The 15,235-nt window shown below is 32.2% G+C and overlaps 2 protein-coding genes across 3 annotated transcripts; both read right to left on the minus strand.

Moving 5' to 3' along the window:
* Nucleotides 1-923: 923 nt before the first annotated feature.
* Nucleotides 924-7,686, minus strand: LOC107032128 (2-(3-amino-3-carboxypropyl)histidine synthase subunit 2). Of its 2 annotated transcripts, XM_015233707.2 has the most exons (11): nucleotides 7,464-7,675; nucleotides 6,703-6,837; nucleotides 6,170-6,393; nucleotides 5,953-6,061; nucleotides 4,165-4,504; nucleotides 3,552-3,621; nucleotides 3,357-3,424; nucleotides 3,111-3,226; nucleotides 2,925-3,031; nucleotides 2,062-2,198; nucleotides 924-1,508 (listed from the first exon to the last, which is right to left on the minus strand). In XM_015233707.2, exons 3-11 carry the CDS (start codon nucleotides 6,268-6,270, stop codon nucleotides 1,264-1,266), a joined length of 1,293 nt encoding a protein of 430 aa, XP_015089193.1. In that variant the 5' UTR covers nucleotides 6,271-6,393; nucleotides 6,703-6,837; nucleotides 7,464-7,675; the 3' UTR covers nucleotides 924-1,263. The 2 variants fall into 2 exon arrangements, with proteins under 2 accessions (XP_015089193.1, XP_015089190.1); XM_015233704.2 differs by lacking the exon at nucleotides 6,703-6,837 and having other exon boundaries at nucleotides 7,464-7,686.
* Nucleotides 7,687-10,529: 2,843 nt separating this feature from the next.
* LOC107001763 (cytochrome P450 82C4-like) lies at nucleotides 10,530-13,051 on the minus strand. Its single transcript, XM_015199738.1, has 2 exons — nucleotides 12,055-13,051; nucleotides 10,530-11,269 (listed from the first exon to the last, which is right to left on the minus strand). Exons 1-2 carry the CDS (start codon nucleotides 13,000-13,002, stop codon nucleotides 10,643-10,645), a joined length of 1,575 nt encoding a protein of 524 aa, XP_015055224.1. The 5' UTR covers nucleotides 13,003-13,051; the 3' UTR covers nucleotides 10,530-10,642.
* Between the last annotated feature and the right edge of the window lie 2,184 nt (nucleotides 13,052-15,235).

The following is a 15,235-nucleotide window of genomic DNA, read 5'->3' on the forward strand; positions in this document are numbered from 1 at the left end:
AAATACGAAATACATACTTCCAAATGTAAGTTCCTATTGAATAGTTTTTTTTTTGGAAAAAAGGTTGAAAATATATTCGAACTTTGATCGAAATTGTTGTTACGATACCAAACTTTGGGAAGGACCTTTCATCCCGTGTATTATTTAATAGTGTATTTTAAAGATATATATGTGTTCAGGTGAGCATAAAAAATACTGCATAATGATGAATAGTAATGTGTACACGTGGACACATATATACCTTTAACACTATTAAATAGTTTAGGGGTAAAAGATCTTCCATAAAATTTAGTATCGTAACAACAATTTCGACCAATGTTTAAAATATTTTTCAGACTTATTTCCGTATTTTTTTATTTTCACAGTTCTGATTGAATTTTAATTTTATAATCAAAGTTTGGTAAATATCTAATGAAAACTAAAAGTGCTCACTTTTGTCAAACTTAAAGAACCAAAACTACTCAAGTGATACTTAAGGGACTATATTAAACTTATTACTAAAGATAAAGGACCATTTGTGTCCTTTTCTACAACTTCTAGCTTATTTTAACGTGTTCCGTTGACAAAATGACATGTAATGCTTTCCTTTTTGTGTGATTTTTTTTTTCAAATTTAATCATTTGGTATCGTAAATGGTAAAAGAAAGTCTCGTACTCAATAATTACAACAAAACTATACTCCAATTTCATGTTTATGTCATAAATTGAGGTGAAAAAAAAGTATAAGTTAACTACATAATTCAATGATAAGAAGGTATATATAAAAGAAGACATATGTCTATCACAAACTCGAATAAAATTCTTACGTCCTTAACCATGGAAGGCATTACGAGGAGGGAAAATCAAACTCTTACCAATAGTGTGAAAATTCAGATAGTCAACCAACTCAGCTACTAAAATTTTCCGTTTCGATCATCTCGATGGATGAAAAAAGTAGTTTTAAATTGAGTTCATGACAATTTGAGTAAATGCAAAAAAAATCACTCACCAAACTACCAATACAAAGATGGAGCTGTTCATCTATTAAATATATGACTACCAAAACAAAAGAATGTGGAAGAAAATATCCCAATATTTTGTCAAAAGAAATTTATAGGTAGTAAGATCATCAAAACTATATATACACATAATGACTGAAGAAACAAAATAGCCATTTGAAACCAAAAGGCATAAATAGCTGCTGATGTTACAAATCTTTTAGAGTGGCTTTGTATGTCTGCTGCATCTTCCACAAATTCATCTTAATGTATAGTGGTTCCAATTGCTAACTTTTTTGTGCAGTTTCATTCTTGTATCCTGATGCCCTCCCACTTTTACCAATCAAAAACGGCTCGGAGAAATTATTTTCAGGATGAATGTCAAGGCCATGATATGACCTAGTCGCGAAGTACTCTGCACCAGATTTAGCTGTTCCGGGCATTAGAGTTTGTGAGTCTTTGTCACGAACACGCAAAGCCTTCTCTGTGATGTTCACTAAAGCAGAAACTCCATCTTCAACTTCTTCAACCTCTGAAGAAGAGAAGACATATTTAAAACTTTAACAAGAAGAATGCCTTCGAGTAATGATTTTCTTCTAAAAAAGAAGGCACTAGACAGGCAGAAGTAATCACAGGCACACCACAAGATCAATAGATATCAAAAAACGAAATAGATCTTTGCTTTTTCTGAAAGTCCCCACCCGAACACAAGTATTGGAAACACATGGAATAAGCAAGAAATGAATTTGCAGGATCAAAAAGACTCCACTTACACTGGTGAATAGACGAAAAGAGAATGTCCAAGACCCTAAAATATCATGAAAACTATAGTATCTTAAAACTAACCTAATTTATGAACTTTAAAGGACCATCAATAAACTTATGTTGTAATTAATTGCTTATCTCATAAGAGTCGTAATCAAAATCACACTTATCAAAAGCAAATGAAAAATGGACTGATAACTCATTGAAGAAGTGATAGTTGACAGTTTTCATATCTGAACAGAAGCTATGCATGCACAGTTCTAAGGTAGATTTATGTTCATCTTGAACCCCAAAAAATAAATGAAAGCAAAACAATGCACCTTGTTGTTCAACATCTTCCACGTATCCACCCTGAATGAATGAAAACCGAGCTTCTGACTGGTTTTTAGCTTCCATGGGGGAAGAAGTAATCAAATCCCGAAATTCTGTCACATAAGCCCCAGTCCATTCGCTTCCTCTGTTAAAAATTGATTAAACAATTTTAAGAGGTTGCTTGCTTTGTTAATCGCCAGCTTTTCTGAATAAATGTGACTATTAATGATATATTTCATGATTTTTCCAATTTACTGAAGCATGTTATTTAACCAGATACATTTTTCCAAATGTAACCACAATAGAGGCTGGCACGCACTTGTAAAGAAGAAAACTTCAATTCATTCCTCATTATTCTGCATTGACTATCTTTAATAATATCACTTGGATGGCTTTTGGAAATCATTATATGACAGAATTACGAATTGAAAGTAGTAACAATTCAAAGGATCCTAATGACTAAATATTAAAGGTGAAAATGTCATATTAGTTTAGGCTGAAGTCCTTTTTTACATTCCCCTCCCCCTCCGGCTTACTCAAAACTCCCAGCCACTTAGTTAGAAGTCAAGAGCTATCAGCACTAAGAGCAACCCTATCTTGTCAGCTTATACTAAAGAGCTTATAAAACCTTCATATCTTAGAAGGATATGGCCGCATGAACTGTCACTGCCTATTCAATTCCTACTTTTGTCCAATATCAAGAAGCTACATAACCCAGCTACTCCATCGAATGTAATGGAATGAGATTCCAGAAGACGTGGATGAAAGCTAACAAGATAATTATCTTTTATCTGCGTAGGACTAACAGAAGACTAAATCATTAAAAAAAAATTGAGTGGGCCTAACATAGAAAAGGAGTTCGAAATACTACCTGCCGAAAGCAATCATTGCTTCAAAAGGAGTAATAACTGGAGCTAAGAACTCTTTACTATCCAATAGAGCAGTTTGTGCACAAGAAACATAAACGAAAATATCGCACTGCAAAAATACAAAAGAGTTTCAGCAAACCCATAAATGATGAAACTACCACTGAACATCATGAACTTTGGTGATTTACCTCAGGGAAGTTGGCAAGCTTTGCAGGGTTAGGTCTCCCCATAACAAAAGTATAGGCTTTCTTCCCAGCTCGTGTAATCAAGTCTTTCATTTGATGAATCATGTGGAGGTAACCAGCTGCACCAGCAATAGAAGAATAAAAGCCTTAGTCTACCTATTGCAAAGGAGTAAAACATAAGAATCATGCAACTTCCAAATTGCACCAGATCAGAACCTACAAAGTCCAAATATTTATACTAGAAAGTACCTACTCCAAGTGTTCCTACCAAGATCCCTATGATGCTAGCATCCTTTGCTTTCTCAATAAGGAAATACCTGCAGAGACATCATTAGTTCGGGAACCACGAAACAATGTTAAAAGCATGCATACCAAGAAAGAGAGAGCTAACGTAATCTGTCAGTAGTAACAAAGGGAATGATACAAAAAAGTTGCACATAATACCTACGCTTAAGAATCCTTTTCTGCTGAGAAAAGTCATTCACCAAATTATCTTCAGTAGCATCATATCTGACTGGGAATAACTCAGAGAACATAGACACAACAATCAGTAACATCAAAAAGACAGAACTAGAATAAAATTTATCAGCAAAAGATAGAACTGTCTACATATAAGTCCTACTGAAAAAACGAATTTTCTTATAGAAGAGACAATAATTCCTTTCTTCCATTTCTTTTAGAAGAATTGAAAGAGAGAACTTTTGGCAACATCAAAAGTTAGTAATATTTCATCTTCAAACATTATTAATGAATAGGAGAACCATTTGGATTTAGAAAATGAACAGAGAGAACAGACAAAAAGTTTAAAACACCTCTTAACAGACCAGCAAAGGAAAAAGAATGATAATCTTATCTTGATGAGATTGGGATGTAGAAAGAGATATGAAAATAGATAGTAATAGATGGAGGATTTTTGCAGTCTTAGAACACTAAGTGAGAAGATTTCCAGCAAGGAGAAACAGAGGCAAGTCTAATGTATCTGAAAGATGGCCTTCACAGCCAAACAATTAAGAGGCAAACACTGACAACTTTACATACAAGAAAGTAAAACCCACACCTATTTCACAAGCATTGTATGTCATTAGTATATTTGCAAAGGCTGGGTCATCTGAACCAACATAGAAAATCAAGTAGTCCTCAATCCTGTGTCCCACTGGTAACGACCACTTCAACCCTCCAACACAATATGTTGCATCATTCACCTCAATAGAACAGCCATTTGCACATTGACCATCACTTAGTTCTGGTTGCTCATTCATCGAGCTACAATTCTCTGGTGGAGTTATAATTGGAGACATAATATCAGCATAATGAACTTCCAGCTCGGAGCATACTTGAGCGCCCACTGATGCTTTAATTTCTGTGATTGTATGTGTATATTCAAGTCCATACAGAACCTGCAGTCATAAGCAGAAACACTTTAAGACAATTTTATTGTAGAATTTAGATACCAATTTTTTTGGTGTCCTTAACATGTCTGATAGAGAATTTGAAAATTCTGACAGCTCTTATTGCTGTATGATTAATCAAAAATCCTGATGGTAACACCCCCCAAACTTTATGAATCATATATCGAAGTAAAACACAAGTAATGCAACATGATGAATTCTACCTTTAATAATAGACCTAAACATTGACAAAATTAGCATCATTGCAGCATCCTATTAAAAATCAAGAAAATTATCAAGGATATTGCATAGAACATTCTTTATGATTATGCTATTGACAAGAAAATCATTAAGAGTATGCTACAGAGCATTCTTAAAGATTATGTAATAAATATAATCAGAATTCCAAGAATTAGGAACTTTTCAGGTAAGTTTTCAAGGATTATTTCAATTTGTTTTGATAAAGGTAAGTATTTTTTTCACAAAAACAATACAAATGAGTACTCATATCTGTACAAGTACATTGTATTTGCATCTGTTCCCTTTTACTGTACGGAGTCTAAAAAGTCCAATTGCACCAAAATTCAAAAGATTGTAAACATCTAAATTTTATAGTGTGGATTCAAAAAGCCATTTTCCCAAAATATCCTCAAGTTATCTGGAGTTCCTCTTCTTCCAAATTGTCCATAATATGCAAGGGGGAAAAGTTCTCCGCAATGCCTAGAGCTGTTTCTTTATCCTCTTATTTTTGTCAGCCACTACTGGCCTATCCAGGTTACAAGGTATAGCCCAATTGACCCCAAAAGAAGTTACTGGATAAAATCCACAACTACCAGAATACTTGATAATGCAGGAATAGATGCCCAGAATCTACCACTGCTGTTTCACATAGGTAACATCTGCTGCAAATACTGATCCCCATTTTCTCGAGATATCTCTGTGGCTGTGCTAAACATGCCAGGTGAAGCATACAACCTTTAAAGGTGCTTAACTCCTCCACAGTGCTTTGCATGGTCACTGGTCACCCCTAAAGATGAATGAGCTCCATTCATCACTGTTGTAACAGGATTTAACCGTAAAGATCCTGTATTTTCTTGCTTTCCTGCATAATCTATCATCCAGGGGTGGACCTACTCCTTCAAACTTACCAATCAGTTGCACTATACTGTCGATTTCCCAATTACGGCATCCTAAAAACTCAAATTAACCACTTAACTAAACCAAATTGATATAAAACCAACAATCACTGACCAAACACTAATAGCTAATGACAAGCTTTTAGTTTGAGTCCAAAAAAATGTACCAATATTTACCAAAACAACAAAAGACAGAAAAAAAATTCAAGCTAATATTGCACTAGACAAGATAAGCTTATTTCAACTTCCCAATGATAAACTTATGCAGAACAGCAGAAGCAAACAATGGAATAGGAAGTAGAAGTTAATCATAATTTATACCAAAATAGGTTTGCCAGCTTTTATGGTATACTCGCATAGTGTTTGAGCACATAGTGGCACATTTAGAGAAGCTTTTCCAAGGACAAGAAATGCGGGAAGAGTTGATGTCCTACAGCAGAAATAGTCAGATCCAAAAACTAACTTTGTCAACTGTTCCAAAAGAATCCCAAAAGTAAGTTACAAAGTGGGATAAAAATCATAAACATGCAATACTCACGGACTGAAGCAAGTATGACCATAATGGATAACGCAGTCCGCATTGGCATGAGATGCTCCAACTTCATCGACACAGCAATTTCCATACATGGTATCCGCCATTACATACAGCTTAACATCCTTTGCATCTCCATTCCTTCCAGCATGTAACTGACTGAACGAGCGAAGTTTTTCATGTAGAGCAGCAACTATCCTCGTGGAATCTTTCAATAAATTATCTGGGAACTAACAGTTTAAACAAAGCATATCATGTAACATTCAAAAGCCGGTGATCTTCCATAACTAGCACCTTTAGCAAGCAACTCTACTACACCTCTAACGATATGGAAAAGAAAAAGAAACAGAAAGAAAAAGAAAAAACTCTTGTTCTCTACAGTCTACATTCCTCAGATATTTTGTTCTTTTTGAAGACATTATATATGAAAAGAACTTTGAATCTATGAACAAGTTGATATAAACAAGGAAAATTTGAGCTGTGTATCAAATATCTCCGCAAAGAAATCATGATTAAACTAGCAATGACACGGAGAATACCTCACTTTGTAGAAGCAGGTCTGAATAATTATTAGAAAAGATGATTTCACCCCATTATTCTTCTTGCATATCACTGAGTTGTTAAATATGCGGACAGTAGTCTCATTTTTATTTGGTCACATCTGAAATTGACCCCTGTTACATAAAGAGTTTTTTGTCTCAACTCCTATTCGTGCTACATGCTTTGATTGCAAACATACATGAACCATACATAGCCTCTCACCAACATTACAGTCAAAAACGGTACCATCTTAAATTCTTTCACTAAAACGTCGTATGCTAGAGAACCAACAGCAACAACTACACCTCAATCCAAAACAAGTTAGGGTCCGTTATATAAATCCTCACTTTGTTTAAGCTCATTTATAACCTCATAATACGAAATAAAAATAAAAACAAATATATATCTATATGCTATAAAACCACTGGTGCCAAAACATCCACACACCAAATCACTATGGTTTGTGTTTTTTCAAGCTTTTCTCCCACAACAGTCCAAGCTTATGACCAAACAATTTGCTAAAGAACATATCTTTTTGCAAAATGTGAATCTAAGAACACTAAAATAATGCACAAACTAAAAGACAAATATTATGAAATTGCTCGAGTACTAACAACATCAACTTTATGTTATGCGGTTTAACTGGAAATAATACATGATAGTATTAGTAGGGTTTTGTATGGGTTTATGGAGACAAATTCAATTTTTTTTTATTTCTAACAAACAAAAAACAATAAAATTGAAGAAACAAAATGTTTACCTGAAGAGCAACTCGTCGGAAACCTCTCGCCGAGATGAATCCGGCGACACGATCAATCTCATAAGTCGACTCCAAATCCATTGAGAAGCTAAAAACTGGAGAGGAAAAATTAAATTTCAGTATCTAACAGTCAAAATCCTATATTTGCGGTACCGAATTCCACACAGAAAAGAATTTAAAGCTCGAGCTATCAACAGAAGTGAAAAAAGCTCGAAGAAGCCATTGAAGGGTTATGAAGAAAAATAACAAAAATGGTCCATTATGTTTGAGGGTAAGTTCAAAATAATCCTTTAAGTATTACATTTAACAGTTTAGATACTTTAACTTTGTCCAAATTAACATTTTTAGTCATCATCGAGTACTTACTAAAATACATTAGGTTAGATTTGACGGAAATAATAACAATAATGATAACAGTAATAAATCAAAAAAAAAATGTTATCATCAAAAATTAAATACAAAAATATATTTGACACTTAAAAATAACGTAAACTATGCTTTATTACTTGTACCGAACTCAAAAATATTGAATCAATACATACTTCAAATAATAATTGAATTTGTCGTCAAACACAAGCTTTTTTTTAAAAAAAAATTATATACGTTTTCTTTATAAATGTCGTATATAAATTTTTTATAATTTATTACTCAATGTTACTTATCAAAATCGTACTGTAAATAGCAAATAATTTCTTGTTTCAAAAATTAAAAGAAATTGTGAATTATTCTTTACAAATACCTAATTCTTTTCGATGTTAGTTACTCAATTACTTTGATCGATCATTTTTGAGATAACAAACTATACACTATTTCTACTATTATTTCATTAATTGTGTAATGAATGAATTAATGAAAATTGTAGGGATGTTCATTGGTCGCTTTGGTGTGTTTCAAAAGATTTTGAATCGATAATTTTAATTTTAATTTTTTTTAAATACTATAACAAATCCATACGGGCACTTAGTGGTTACTGGTTAGTGCTATGAAAAATGGGAAACTTTCACATATATCCACTTAAAAATAATTAATTACTCTTCATAGCTATAGTTTGATAATTACAATTTGTAGCTACATGTTATATGGAGGAGAGAGGCGAGCAAGACTGGGAGAGAGGTGAGAGAAAGGGGAAAATAGTGGGAGAAAGGTTGAATTGTATATGTATATTGGTTAGATAATTATATATTGTACATATGTATTTGTTATATTGCAAGAGAGATCGGAGAGGGAGGAGAGAGGCGAGCGAGATTGGGAGAGGGAGGAGAGAGACGAGCGATATTAGGAGAGGGAGGAGAGAGGCGAGCAACAGAGAGCAGAGAGTGGGAGAGAGGTGAATTGTATATGTATATAACTGTACATTATACATTTACATTTGTATATAGGGCAAGCGAGATTGGGAGAGGGATGAGAGAGGCGAGCGAGATTAGGAGAGGGAGGGTAGAGAGTGTGAGAGAGGTGAATTGTATATGTATATGTATATGTGTTAAATAATTGTATATTATACATATATATTTGTATATTCTGGCGAATTATACATATGCAGACATGACTAATTATACAAATTCAAAGTCACCCCACATAATTAATGTATAATGTTAGTCGCGAGTGATAATCATAGCAAATTATAGCTATGATGAGTAATTAAATAGTATAAGTTTGATTTGTTGCGTAATTCTTCCATTAAACTATAGATGAAGGAATTGGGCCAAAAATGAGAAGTGAATGTGAGTTTTTATGTAAACGGCTTTTTGTTGAGTTTTCATTTGTATAAGCTAGGCCTATTGTGCAACTTTTATTAGTTGGAATTTGGACCATTTAATTGCACGATTTATCGTCCAAATAGGGTAAAAATTTAAAGGGCTGATCAAACTCATTCGTAGCTCTTAAAGTTGGCAGTAATTTTCACTCAGACACTTTAAATAAGCTTTATTCATTTTAGACACCTCATGTGAAACTTTATCGTGTTATTTTTGACACTTTTTTTCACTAGCGCATGTTAACTCCAAATGCGTGTTAACCAAGCGTGTCCACGTAAATTAGATGCTCAATTTATGTAATGTCAACTCACTAAAATTGTTTTACCTATCCTCTCCTCTTAGTCTTATTCGGATTCATTACCCAATTCATTCATTTTCTTTACTAGGTTCAAAAATAGCACCGAACAAGATTATCACGATATATAATATATATATCCTTTTTCGTATACAATAAAAATATTTGTTCATAGCAATTCTTTCGACAAATATATGGATCCATCACATAACCAATCGAGTATATATTGACCTGTTTATTTATGAAACAATCATGGAATAATGATCACAACTTGTGTAATTTAGCGTTTGTCAATGAGGAACATAACATAGATTTGTTAGTTTTCCCATCTTGATAATATATATTACTAATAATTGATAGCTAGTATTAATAATAAAAAATTAATAGTTATGGGCAGAAAATAACAATTCATAGTACAAATTATTTAAAGACATGATTGAGAACAATACTGAATTTTTTTTGTCTGATTTTTGAGTTTTAATCAAATATATGATATTCTGACTTCTGTAAAAATAATAATAATAACAATCATAATAGGCGGTGCAACCGGTGCTCATCTCCTTACCGTTAAGTGGCTTTCAGCTTCTCTGCAATTACTATTCGCCCAACATGATCATAAACGAAAATAAAGAATTATGTAAATAGGAGGATGAAACGAACCAACCCACTTGTCCTGATTGGAAGAAGAAGAAAGAAAATGGTGACTCATTTCCTTATAATCAAGTGGCTTTCTAATTCCTTTTGTACGGAGACATCATCGAAGAATAATATCGAAACAGAGTGAGAAACTACTGTTGGCTATGCCCTTTTAGGTGTAAGTTCGAATTTCATATTATATAGATCAAAAAATAATTTTATAAAGACCTATAAAACCAAATTTGGATAGAAAAATAGGAATACTAAAAGATAATTAAATCACATAAAATGTTTAAAACACACACTATATATTAGTACAATAATTACTTTAAACATTAATACTGAAGTTCGAAAAAAGTGGCTCTTAGATTTCGTATTGCATTTGCCAAAAGATCCAGCTGGAATTTATTTTGCCAAAACTTAAAAAACAGTGAAAATCGACCTAGCAATAAATAGATAAAAAAATCGATCTCCGAAAGTCGATTTTTTTTACACTAAAGTTCATAAAGCATAGAATTCAAACGTGGGGTGATTACAACTTCCACAGGTTTTGCTTTAGGCATAGTAATCCCTTGACCTTCAGTCATATCCACAGGCAAATTTGATGGTGTACCAAAGTTAAATCCTTGAATTAATCGACCAATCGTGAGGTGCGCCACTTGCGTCGCGAAATTAATTCCGGGACAAGATCGTCTTCCAGAGCCAAACGGGATGAACTCAAAATGTTGACCACGAGCATCTACATTTGAATGTTCGTTTAAGAATCTCTCTGGGATGAATTTATCAGGTTCTGAATAAACTCGAGGGTCTCGTTGTATTTTCCATGCGTTCGCGAACAAACGAGTACCCTTTGGGATGTTGTACCCCGCCACGATACAATCTTCCACAGCTTCGTGTGGAACTAACAAAGGTGCTGGTGGATATAAACGTAACGTTTCTTTAACAATAGCCTGGAGATAGACAAGATCTTTGATGTCCGATTCTTCAATCCATCTATCTTTACCGACTTTATTGTCGATTTCTTTTTGAGCATTATTCATGACGTGAGGATTGTTCAATAATAAGGACATGAGCCATGTTAGGTGAACCGCAGTTGTGTCTGAACCATCTAATATCATACTCTACATAAATATTCGTAGTAATAAAATAAAAATAGTTAGAGATCTAAATTTAAAAGGGCAATAATAATATTTGAGAACGTAATAATTAAGGATTCAAACATATACTATATCAAAATATGTATTAAAAATTGTATTTAACTTTTGCTTGATATTGGTATAGTATCTGTAATTATATACACTGTATCAAGATAATCTAAAATAACATGTATAATAGTAAAAACTAGTTTATATATATTAACAGTATAATTAAAAAAATATTGATGTTACCAATGTTTTATTTATTTTTACATCATTTCGCATATAGAAGTTAAACTCTAGTAAAACAAATAAGTTGATAATTCCTCCCCTCTAGCTAGTTTGTGTGAATATATACAATTTTCTCTTTTTAGTAATGTGTCTCAAAAAGAATTTAATGTTTTAAATTAAAAGGCTTCATAAATGTTATTGAAAAGTTTTTATAACCGCGTAATATTAATTTTTTTATAAAAAAATGAGAATAAGGAAAGGAAAAATGGAAAGAGAATTATATTACAATGAGATGAATCGGGCATTCACCAATAAAGTGGCCTTTAGGTGAGATTTAGATAAAGCGAACCAATTCAGCTATTAAGATTTTTCCGCCGCGTAATTATTAAATTACAAATTTCATAAGTTTTTGTTAACTATACATAAATGTTACTACAATATATTCATATTTATCATTGTTTCGTAAAAAATATGTAAAATATAAAGTGGACAAGTAAAAGTAAATCGATAAAATATAATTTTAGAGTGTAGAAACATACCAATACTATAGCCTTAATAACTGTATCTCTTGTATAACCATAGGCTTTGAAATCCTCAAGTTTTGTCACTGAAAGCATTGAATCTATACAATCTTGTTCATTATTATTATCACCTTCAATTTTCTTTTTCTCCATATGTTCATTAACCCAACTTTGAAGAATATCATCCAAGTCCTTGTAAATTTGCTTCATGGTCTTAATATGCCCTTGGAAATCCACATATTTGAAAATTTTGAATGGAATCGCGTCGTATAAAATAAATTCCCCAGCAAGATACATAATCTTAGCAAAAGCCCTTCTAAAACATTGTGCCTCTTCGTCTTTTTCTAAAGATATGTATCTCTTACCAGCAATCATCTTCACGATTATATTCAGAGTTAATTTTTCGAACCATTTACTAATGTTAATCGTGTTTGAATTTTCACCTTTACCACATAAATTATACAACTCTTTGATGCTAATTTCCACCTCGGAAATTCGGACATGTTTGACTTTTTCGAGTCTAGTACTAGAAAGAACATTTTGTAGCACGAGTTTTCGTACTTGACAGTAATATGGACCATAATTAGCGAAAGAGAATCTCGCGTAATTATAACCATAATGTTCGGCTGCTAGACTAATTGGTCTAGCAGCGAGTTCTTTATCATTAATTGTGAAGCAATCTTTCGCTGCTTCCCAATTATTAATAACACAATATCGATACATACCTAACTTGATAGTGAAAATCGAACCATACTGATCAGACAATTTTCCAAATGTTCGCGCTAGAGGGACATTTTCTCCATCGCCAAAGCCACGAAGATGGCCTATGATTGGCCATGATCCCGGAATTTTTGGGGGTAGTTTTGTACTTTTCCAATTTCTTGTCCATAGAATGATTGATAGAGAAAAAACTAGAAGGGTTGCAAGTGTAATTTGTAGATCATTGAAATAAAAATTATCAAACATTATTCCAAAAGGAAGAAGGATTATATATTCCTTTCTCAAGCCAATATGCTTATATGTTAGTGTATAATATAATGTCAAGTTTATTTATAGGGAACTTACTACTAAAATAATTTTTTTATCAGGTTTTGTTTGGTTTGAAGACAAGTTATGCATAAAGTAATATTGTATGAATCGTAATTTGAAGATCAATAATGTGTAATAATATGTCTTATCGAGATTTAAAAATATTTGCTTTTTTTGGAAAAAATATCGTTTAATTCATGAGGGTAATAATATTAGTCAATATATTGTATTCTATTTTCCTTGTTCAAAAAATAATATATAAGTTATCGCTTATATTATTTATTAGAAATGTTGAGAAAATGACAGAAATTTCACCTTTAAGTTCTTTTATTACCATTACCCCTATTAGTTTTACAAATTCTCAAAATTCTTCATTTTCACACATTAGAGTAATGTATCAGCACATCATATTAATATATCTCGCGTATCAGATTAATGTATCTCGCGCATCAGATTAATGTATCTCGCCCATCAGATTAGTGTATCGTGTATAAAATGTTCATTAGATTAGTAAATCATGTATAAAATGTAATGTATCTTACTTAACGATTAATGTATCCGCACTTATATTATCATATCAATTTAAAAAATTTCTAGTATAAACTTATAAGGGACAAATAGTAATTTTACATTAAAAATATGTAATTTTTGTACTTTGTTATAAATTATTACAATGGGGAAGTTGGATTTTCTGCAAGTAACAACAAAATGTTGATAAAATATTTTATTGTTAATGCTAGATTTTGTGCAGATACTATAATAAAGTAGTACCTGCAATAAAATAGCACTTTTATTTTTTAAATTAAAGTATAATAGGTTAATAATTTTAAACAAAATGATTGCAAATGTCCATTGAATTTGCGCACTTTTCTATATATAGCATATTGGCCCATTTCTATTCTCTGTGCATTTGGAAGAGGTAGGGTTTGGTGTTTTTTCGTTTTTCGATTTTTAATTTATTGTTTGATATTTATATTAAAATTTTTATTAGTTTAGTTAGATTTACATAGCGTAAAATGCATTCAAGGAAGGGAAAATTTTGTCAAATAAATTCTTTTCATATTTAAAACTTGAAATTGATAGCTCTAATTAAGATTACACCGAATATCTCATTATAATTAATGATATATATATAAAATTATTATTAATATTTATATTACACTGAGTATATATGTTATTGTTTTTGCATGGCATATAATATAAATTAATTATTATAATGCATAGTATCATTTGATATTGACCTATTTGGAGTGTTATATTAGCCATTGCCACCCTTCAATTTATTACCCTTTAATTTTAATAGTATTTTATCTCTTAAACATTTTGTCGTTTTTTTCATGACAAAACTTCCAAAACAATTATTATTAATAAAAAGAAAAATAAAAGAAACAGACCAGCATCCAAAAATTAATTGACATGCAAAGATATAAATAATTAAATAAATTCTTAAAAGTTAGTAGTAATATGCTTAATCGGTGTTAGTTTAATATTCTTTTTTTTTTTAACTCCAGGATAATTCGCAGCCGCTATAACTTCTGTCAGCATTAGATAAACCCTCCACTGTGTAATAGCCTGCGAACTACATAGGAGATGTAAATCGCACTAGGCAAGCCCTATTAGACATGCTCGACTCAGAAAGCATTGAGGAGGGATTGATTCGGGTCATCCGTGTGAATAACCACCCTCCAAACCAACTGAGCCATCCCGAAGAATAGTTAATATTATTATTTGTCTCAATACTTTATTTTATTTGTTTGGAATGGAATATCGTTTTTTCAATTTATATATTATATTTGTCACGACCCAAAACCGGGCCGCGACTGGCACCCACACTTACCCTCCTATGTGAGCGAACCAACCAATCTAAACCCTTAACATTTCGATATAATATCAACAGAAAGTAATGCGGAAGACTTAAACTCATTAATAAAACCAATTCAATAACTTCTAAAATTCAACATCTATTCTTCCCCAAAATCTGGAAGTCATCACCACAAGAACATCTATGATCAAATTACTAAACTAAGAGTATTCTAAGAAGCTAAGATAAACAAAAGCTAGTCCATGCCGGAACTTAAAGGCATCAAGACATGAGGAAGAAGATCCAGTCCAAGCTAGAAGCATTAGCTCACCCTGAAATCCGGTGTAATGAAGACTGGCTAGAGTTGCG

The sequence above is a fragment of the Solanum pennellii genome, chromosome 10, assembly GCF_001406875.1.
Source record: "Solanum pennellii chromosome 10, SPENNV200".
Lineage (NCBI taxonomy): Eukaryota > Viridiplantae > Streptophyta > Magnoliopsida > Solanales > Solanaceae > Solanum > Solanum pennellii.